We start from the raw sequence: 9654 nt of genomic DNA on the forward strand, positions 1-9654 counted from the left end.
GATACGGGCTTAAGGCCATCTCACACACACACACACACACACACACACACGCGCGCGCGCGCGCGCGCATAAAACTTTTAGTCGTAATCGTAAAGCTGGTTCTACATTGATCGCATCACAGCGTCGCAAGCGTTGTGGTCGATTCAACGTCAAGCTAGCTCAACTTTGATTGGACTGCAACGTTTGCGAGGCGATCAATGTAGAATAGGCTTTAGGTATTTGGACCGTCTGATTTACGCCAGTTCCACTTAGCTGGCCGCTAGGCGCATTGGGAAGAGAAGCTTTGCTTGTTATTAGTAGTCTTTGATAGTCTTCGTTTTCAGCTCCAGAGCAAGCAATGTGTACTCACATTTCGCATATTATACATTGAATCCCTGTTCTTTTTAACTGAACTTTTGCACTTTTGCACAGTTCATCTTTTTCCCTTTTCTCTTCAGGAGGGAGAAGAAGAAGAAGAAGAAAGATGAACTGGTGCAAAAGTTCAGTCAAAAAGAACAGGCCTCATATGTCTCCCTTTTTAGTATTGTTCGTTTTGTCTCTCATCAGAAGCTGCTCGGGGTCGTTCCGAACGAACCCAGCTTACCCAGCATACTTGATAGCGTTCTTTTAGGTGGGACTGATGGGAGTCACGTAGAAGGCAATCGGGGATCTTCGTCGAGGTGAACACTTGGTTCTGTTTTATTATCTATCGTCGTCAGAGCAGTCGAAAGCCATTCAGGTCCATTCAGGGTAATGCTCCCTCGCGAAACGACGTTTCGCGGCTGGTCAAGGCGGATCTATTCGGGTTACAACCAACAAATAACGGACGAAAATGCAAGTGAAAGAAAAAAAAAAATAGGTCGATAGATCGACTCGATGTATGTGGTTTCGTCGTATTATTTAGTTGTCGATCTAATTTGGCATAATCTAAAATATATTTAACTAGAATAAATATCACTGTTTCCTTTTTAATCTTGTAAAATGTGTAAAATGTGCACAGTAATCCCTCTATGTACATTTATATTTCACTCAATATGTTACGAGTGTAACGAAAAAGTAGAACAAGACGGAAAATGTCAACAGCATGCACAGGTTATGTTCGTTCAGATCAGATTATACTGTCGTTCTTTTTACAGCGGTCCGAGTGGTCCCAAGTTCACTTCAGAGTCGTTCAGAGCACAATAAATAGTTAACTCTCTGTTCTACGATCCACTTCCGGAAATCCTCTATCTTAACCTAAAAATACCCAGGTCTGATCGAGGCTGCTCCAAGATAGATCCAGAACAGACAAAACAAACGCTACTATCGTCATTCGAAAATGATCCATAACGGAAAATACAGGTTGCACTGACTTCAGAACAGCTTAACCAGGTGGAAGTTCTAATTCAGATTTGATACAAAAGGAGTTAGATTCTTTATTAATGTCACTGACATCCTCAAGTTTTCTCTTTCTTTCACATTTCTGCACATTTCTTTTGGATGGTGCAGAATTCTTTGTAGACTTTTTCGTCTCTGAATCGTTTAAGGATTGTCGTAACGTTTTCCGATATGAAGACTCCGTAATGATTGCTGCCTGTGAAGGTTTGCGGCCTCGAGTAGATTTTCTTGATTTAATTTGTGGAATTGGCCATATTTCCTTAGGCGATACGGGAATCGTTATTTGTTCCGCCTTACAATCTTTAGAGCAACTTGGTTGTGCAAAATTTTCTTCTATTTGCTGATCATGACGCTTCGTAGTAACAATTATCCGTCTTGTAGACGACATAGGATATTCTTCTACTGGAGTGGACGCGATGAAATCACTATCCGAAAAAATATGCGGATTAAATGGATAAATTCCAGTAACTTTAAAACCATTAGCAGCGATTAGACCTGTTTGACATTGAAGATAAGCTCTTCCCAAAAGTTCAGCTACATCATACGGTCCCACTGGTCGTTGATTCTCACGTTGCCAAATACGAATATGTTCACTATAATATTGTTTGAATGGTCCCATAAATGTGCGATCTAAAGGCTGCATTTTATGTGTAGTATGAAGCGGTATGCTCAAAATAGTAACATAATTTTTCCGTGCAATATCAATCACGTCCAAGTTCCTTGTATGGGAATAATGGCCATCCAAAATTAAAAGAGCAGGAGACTCCTTCGTAGGATTTGTCTTTTTGATAAAATGTTGGAACCACTCTGTAAATAAATGGGTTTGAACCCATCCAGATGGATGGCATGTACCAACAGATCCAATAGGTGCACCTTTCATTAGAATATTTGACATATTTTTACAGGGAAATATTAGCATTGGTGGGATAAATATTCCTCCTGCGCTCATGCAACAAATAACTGTAATGAGAGAGCCTCTTTCTGCAGCAGTGAGCAAACCAACCTATATTCATCGGACAAATAACTGTTATAAGGTTATCTTGTGAGGCAAAAATAAAAGAACTTGCAACAATAACATACCTGTTTTTTTCCTTTTAGACCTACTATGTGTGGAATTTTATTCTGTACTACAGAGAATCCGGTTTCATCCACATTAAATATACGATCAGGATTATAGTTGTGTTTCTCGTATAAGTTTTCCAAAATGTTATAAAATGCGGACACAGATTCTTTGTTAAAACCTACCACTCTGGAATATGATGTACCACTTGGTTTATGAATAGTTAATGTTGGATGTCTTCTTATAAAATGGTCAAACCAAGCTCTACCAGCTTCCTCATTACGTCCAAAAGGATGCTTCAACTTATTTCTTACGGCTAATTGGTAAGCCATTTTTCTCACATCATTTCTTGTCAAACCATAAAATCGGTTTTCCATTTCCAGTAGGTAATCAACTAATTGTGCTTCCATCTCTGTAGGTATCACTGGCTTTCGTCCTAACCTCATATTTACACAATCTTCTGGTGGCAAATCACTCGCAGCCAATCTCCGAAGAGTGGTTCTGGGAACTTTGAACATCTTTGCTGCTCTTGTGTAGCCTAATTTTTTAGTTCTTACACAAATAATGGCTTCTTCCATGCGTTTTGGATTCCACATCTTTCTTTCCTTTTCCTCAAAAATACGCTGTCTCGACATACGTCCGTCGTACAAAATAATAATATAATTGGCATATTCCATTAGAACTAAAAATATAGACCCGTTTGGTATAGCTCTAATGGAATGTGCCAATCAAATGCGAGAGCTCACTGAGTGCTCAATGGGTGCGTTCAGAAGCAACGACCGCTCACTGAGCGCTCACGCAGTAAAAAAGGGATTAATCTCCGAGATTAATATGTTTATTTATTATACATAATTCGTAACGTAGAATAACTTGTCTATTCTAGATAATCTTTTATTTATCTCATATTTCTTACTTATTTATTACTGTTTATTATTTCTCTAATGCCGTGTTTAAATTACAAAAGCGATTGAATTTACTAGAATATTTATAACTTCATTGATTAACATCTAGTGAATTTGATCATTTTTGTAATTTTCACAACTTGGTCACAAAAACCGTAATAAGCTCCCAGGATGCATCCAATGAGCGGTCGTGCTTCTGGATGCACCCAGTCAACGGTCGTACTTCTGGATGCACCCATACTATCTGACAACAGAAAAAGTGGGGAGTTTGCAGTCTAGTCTTATGGCCATGGAACACACATTCCGTAAAGTCGGAATCAGACTACGCTTTGAAGATTGAGATTGAAAAATTCAAATTTTTCACCGATCGAAACGAAAGGAGCTTCTAAAATTTCTTTGTCCTTATTGGTCAATCTTCAACCTCAATCTTCAATGTGTAGTCTGATTCCGGCCTGACAGTAACCATAAGACGTAGAATCAGCCAATTAGAATTAAGAGTTCAAAAGAATTCTCTACTGTGATTGGTGGCTGATTCTTACGGTACGTCTTATGGATACCGTCACGGAAGGTGTGGCCTCAAGACGTGAACTTAAGCCGATGAGCCAATCAGGCTACTGCTTTAGATCTACGTAATCTAATGGAAATAGAAATAGCAGTAAACTTATCCATAAGGCGAGTTTCAGCCGGTTGAAACTCGCCTTATTGCGAGGTTATGGATAAGTTTACTGTTATTTCCATTTCCGTTAGATTACGTGGACCTAAAGCAATATCCTGATTGGCTCATCAGCTTCTTCTCATCAATTTCTTCTCTCATGAAAGATACCATTATGTTGTATGGTTTTTGAGCCATGCAAATGCGCATGCGCCGCTATATCTGATTCAGAAACTAGATATAATTATGGTATCTTTTATGAGAAATCCATTTGTTGTCGTTTTAAAAGATATCACAAAGGTAACTTTATTTTGATACTTTTCATCATTCACTCGCGAGCAGTACGCGGGATCGCCACCAGACGAACGTGATGGAGTTTGAGTTCTCGTGTTTGAAAACCATATTGGATAGAATAAAAGGTGCAACATTGTGAGAAATATATAACTTGTGTTCTAATGAACACTTATGAAATATTTTTTGAAAGCAAGTCCTCAAAGGGGACTATAATGAAAGATAATGGCTCTTGCACGCAGGACACGGCAAGCATTGCAGACATAATGGGACATATATATATATATATATATTGACAGTCACTCACATAAATGGGATGTATATTGACAGTCGTACAATTTCGTTTAGTTTTGTGTAAAAATTAATTCAGATATCTAATGTTATTAAATGTTACATGTGCTAAAATATAAAAAGTAAAAGAGTCTAAAGACAACTAAAAGATGTTTACAGAAGTCATCTTTTAATCGTCTTTCAGATGACTTCTTATTTTATACATCATAAATACGAACTCTACATGTTAATATACTTTGGATATCATAAAGGCACGCAATTTGAGAAATCTTTTAGGTATCATTTCTGTGATATCTTTCTATTCTCAAAAAATGGCGCATTAGATAGCATTCAGATATCTTTATGTGATCTTTTATTTGAAAATAAATTAATATTGACTCCTGAGACTCTTTTCGAGACTTTTTATTTGCGATTCATTCTCAGAATATACAGAGAGAGAAAGAGAGAGGGGAGAGAGAGAGAGAGAGAGAGAGAGAGAGAGAGAGAGAGAGGTCGGAGCAAAGATAGGAACGCTTGCGTTCACGCGACGCGCTACACGACCAACCTTGTGAAACGTGCGTGTATATACGTGGCCTTGATTTCTGAAGCCGTGAAAACATCTTGCCGTCTCCTCGGGTTAATTAAACCAAGCCACCAAGTCACTGACTTTATTGGCACGGCCAATTTCTCCTCGACAATGTGGCAAACGAAATAAGTTTCTTATTACACTTATTGTTTCTCGTCACGTTAACGCGAAAAGAGAAGATTTAGGTAACAAAAGTCATGCGAAATGTGGAAAACATGATTATTCTACAATTATTATTGATTTAAAAAAAAAACCAAAGCTTGCAAAAATATCGATTACGATATCCGTTAAACGAAATATGCAGATTTTCTGGTGAGATCTTACGATTTCGAGATTTACGATACACTGCACAACTGATTACACCGACGCGATTGTACTTGGACTTTATTACAAAATTGTAATTATAACTTTGAACATCCTTACTGCGAAAAAAACAAGCGGATTTCTTTGAAAGCTCGAGGATTTCTTTGAGAGTTTTGACAGTGTATTATTGGGTTAGATCGAATCATTGGAAGAATTTTACAACAGTTGCAAAGCTGCTTTTTCTGCTGAACGCAGCCATTTATTCATTTAAACGTTACAAGTCAAAATGATACTCACTGAAAAAAATTTCTGATTGAAAATGGACGAGTCAGAACTTTCTGGTTAAATTTATTAGAATTCTAGTTAAGATAACCGGAATTCTGGTTGATACAGTATTTCTAGTAAAATCTATTAGAATTCTTATTTTTACCAGAATAATTATATCAATCGGAATTCTGGTTATCTCAACTAGAATTCTAATAAATTTAGCCAGAAAATTCTGATTCGTCCATTTTCCACCAGAATTATTATTTAATCCAACCAGACCATTTTTCTCAGTACTTTGTACATCATTTTCGATGCGTATTATTAACGACAACGTTATAGAATATTGTTCTTATACGACGGGGAATCCGTATATGGGGTTTATCGCGTTCGGTGCACCTCCCTTTTGGGCGTGGTACTCACTGCAGACGTTTCTCATCGATTTCTCCACGGTTGCCAAACACCATAAAGCTTGGACAAGACATCCTTTGAATCTTATTTTGTAAATTTAGGAAAATTTACCGTAATGTGTAGTGTTTTTGTCATGACGACCTGCACGATTATTTTTTTTAATCAAACAACAATAATCGCGCGATACCGACACTGGTATACTCATGTGCCGGCTTACATCATCGTTTTGCATTCCTCTCGGAATGTCTGTATATATGTACACATAACGGGGAGACAGGCATCACACACGGCACAGGAGCAGGTTTTCTTCTGGGTCGATCCCCCTGAAGGCTCGATGGCCTTCGTCATCGTCACACGGAAAGGATGGTTTTGCTGAAATATCTAAAAATTTAGCTAGATACAGAAAATAACTTTGTCGGAGCATCAAAATAATTATGCTCAAACTGAAGATTGTGAGAATATCAAAACTTTTTGCAGCATAATCATGATGCTTGAGTTCCTATATAATTTTGGTGGCCCTAAATCTAAAATGTGGATCTAAAATGTTTTTAGATCTATATTTACCTAAATTTTTACATATATTTCAACAAAAATTATTCTCTTTACGTGCACCTAAACTGTACCAATCCGCTTAATCAAATTTTAACACGGAACAATACAATTTTTTAACGAAAAAGTAAAAAAGTTTTTGTTAGTCACGTATAAGAAAAATAACGACTATCGATTATACATACCAAAATATGTTTAATTCTCTCATGATCAGTGTACAAGACACAACGTTTCTTAATTTTGGCCCGACACGTACCGCATAATCGATATAAATGTCATACGCGAAAGTTACTGACTCCCTATTCTCGTTTCTTCGTTTTGAACTCAAATATATATGCAAATTTTGGATTCATTCGTTATTAAATTTCAACAAAATTCCCAAGTAGCACAGCGTTAAAAACAAAGCGTAAAAAAAAGCACTAAGAAAAGATATCTAAGCGCTTTTTCAGCGCTGTATTTGCAGGCGCTGCTGTGCTAGTTGGGGCACTTGAATAGTTGTGCGTCACACTCCACAAAACTGTACGTTTCATTCTCTTGGACTCTATCAGACTTGAAATATTGCGTTAATTAGGAGAAAACGTGCGAATTTTTCAACGTTCATTCTGCGATCACTCACGCGAATAGGAGCTTATACAGATATAGATTTAAGATTAAAGATAGGATCACACAAGACTAAAGTTATTATTTGTGCGATTGCAGTATCTATATATAATGCAGTATCTGTAATCTCGCTCTCTCTCTCTCTCTCTCTCTCTCTCTCTATTTAAGATTTACTATTAATTTTTCATTCGTCTAGATATCATTTATTGAAAAACCTGAAAATATAAAAATATTCAAAAATCTCTCGTTACGCTCCTGTTCGTTATTATCATCCTTCTCCCTCTTGTTCGCTGAGGCCGGCCCGATGATGACAACTGCACCGGCGATGAATCTTTTCCTGCGAGACGTACACGAAACTCCGTATTAAATTCTTATTCGGTTTATCACCCATTCGTTTTATCTGCGCGTTTGCTTATCTGATTTGATTTCAATAATTATGCAAAATATATATATAAGTGTACTATATCATAGTATGTACACTTTTCGTATCGATCATCTCTGTCATAGTTTTAACACGCAGTAAACAAAAAGTTATATTTTAAAAGTAAAACAATCTCGTAAAAAATTGTAGTAAAGAAAATAAGATTCTTCGTGTATGTATAATAATAATAATAATAATAATAATAGTAATAATTGATCGTTTCAAGTCGTTTTCAATCGAAAGCGATAAATATTTCGAGCATGACTTGCTTCAAGCGATAAAGCTATATCTCGTTGGTATTTCGATCAAGTGCAAACTATGATTGAATGTTAGGTGTGCGTTCCGGAAAGCGTAGAAAAAACTATCCGCCTTTCTACGCACCGCGCACAAGTACCCGATCTACTTTTCGTTATAAACTGTGATTATATACGTACACAAATATTGCAAATATCGCGTTGGCCTTATGCACGCTCGGCATTGCGACGCAAACATTTATACGAATTCATAATCATAAATTGCAACTGATTAGTTTTGCAAGTAGTAAGGAAAAGAGTGCAGGTTGATAATGTGGAATACAAGCGAATGAGAAAGATACAGCCGTTTTTGGCAACAAAGAAGCATACACACATACGCATACACCACACTACACCACGCGTATACATAAAGTTCATTGAGTTATGAAGCCATGACCGCGTTTCGAATCCTTGACTGTTTCGCGCGAGCTCGTTGACGTTGCAGTCAGTTGCAGTCTCCGAAAGGTCATAGTCTCTGAAAAGAGTCAAGAACAGGAATAACTAGTAACTTATGCGAGAGCACGTTCGTTTTTCAGTTGTCTACCGATTTTAGATTAGTCGTGTAAACAAGGTTGAATCCCAACGTTATCTAAAATGTTAAGAAGTTTGTCGCTTTTGTGTGCTATCAATACGTTAAGGTCCATGCGTCACTACAATATCAAATTTAAGATAACGCTCTAGATTAGCAAAACGTGCCAAATATGGTTACATATTTCCAATAAAGAATACGCTGTAGCGTCTGTCTCTCTCTCTCTCTCTCTCTCTCTCTCTCTCTCTCTCTCTCCCTCTGCTTCTTTCACGCGCGTGCTTGTCTTATTGTAAGCTGCTAGTAGAGCACGGAATTAGACGGCTCGATCATTTTCAAGAGTACACGAATTGCGCGATATTGAAATATTATATATAATTATAATATTCTTATCTACATTATATTGATACAGCTCATCGTTAATAGTTTGTCAAGAGGAAACGTTAATTAATGAGTCACACCTACGATTCTGAAACGATTAAATTTTCAAGTTTCGGTGTTAACGATAGATAGATTAAGGTCTTGCGATATAATCACGTACGGATTCTTGAGAAAGACGGCTCTTTCAGCGTAACGTTCCACTTGCATGACGCGCGATCGGCGCGATGAACGCGATACTACGCGACGCAAGACGAGGCAATGTGGGGCTGTCCTGACGATGACTAATCCATGCGAATGTGTCATGCTGCAAAGACGAACGCGAAGGGATACGTATCTGTCATCGAACGATTATGCTCGATTTTTTTATAAATATGTACAATATTTATTTGCTTTCTATTAATGATCCAAATTTATTCGTCCGTTTAAAAAATGTTTCACGAATTGGCGAATTGTGCATAGATTATACGTTGCGTATAGCACCGACGAGATATAACTACAATATATTGAAGATCGACCGTTCGTTAAAACTTAAAATTGATAATATAATTAATGTCTGTATCGTTTGGGTTTGATTAACGACAGAGATGATGATTGTAGAAAAAGAATTGTGCGACAATATGTAAGACAATAGCATTACAGTACGCATACTTATTTACAATATTATAGACCCTGTAAAAAATTTTGTCACGCGTGTGAATATGTATAAATATGTATAAACATACATAAACACGTATAAATATTCACAAACGTGTATAATTATATATGAAATATGCGCCCCCCCCCCCCCCC

General features: G+C 37.2%; 1 protein-coding gene and 1 long non-coding RNA gene across 2 annotated transcripts in view; one reads left to right on the forward strand and one right to left on the reverse strand.

Moving 5' to 3' along the window:
• Positions 1-977: 977 nt before the first annotated feature.
• Positions 978-3052, reverse strand: LOC108721143 (uncharacterized). Its single transcript, XM_018445523.1, has 2 exons — positions 2437-3052; positions 978-2359 (listed from the first exon to the last, which is right to left on the reverse strand). Exons 1-2 carry the CDS (start codon positions 3049-3051, stop codon positions 1343-1345), a joined length of 1632 nt encoding a protein of 543 aa, XP_018301025.1. The 5' UTR covers position 3052; the 3' UTR covers positions 978-1342.
• Positions 3053-5003: 1951 nt separating this feature from the next.
• Positions 5004-9654, forward strand: part of LOC108721145 (uncharacterized) — a 16680-nt gene continuing 12029 nt past the window's right edge. The window contains exon 1 of the long non-coding RNA XR_001936555.1: positions 5004-5043. This is a non-coding gene — a long non-coding RNA (uncharacterized lncRNA). The remainder of the gene's footprint in view (positions 5044-9654) is intronic.

Source organism: Mycetomoellerius zeteki, unplaced genomic scaffold (assembly GCF_001594055.1).
Source record: "Mycetomoellerius zeteki isolate Tzet28-1 unplaced genomic scaffold, Tzet1.0 scaffold162, whole genome shotgun sequence".
Classification (NCBI taxonomy): domain Eukaryota; kingdom Metazoa; phylum Arthropoda; class Insecta; order Hymenoptera; family Formicidae; genus Mycetomoellerius; species Mycetomoellerius zeteki.

Excerpts from the sequence above, each read along its gene's own strand:
- LOC108721143 (XM_018445523.1), bottom strand. The coding sequence starts at position 3,051 with ATGTCGAGACAGCGTATTTTTGAGGAAAAGGAAAGAAAGATGTGGAAT. Across the intron at positions 2,360-2,436 it reads GTCTAAAAGGAAAAAAACAG|GTTGGTTTGCTCACTGCTGC; the intron begins GTATGTTATTGT and ends CGATGAATATAG.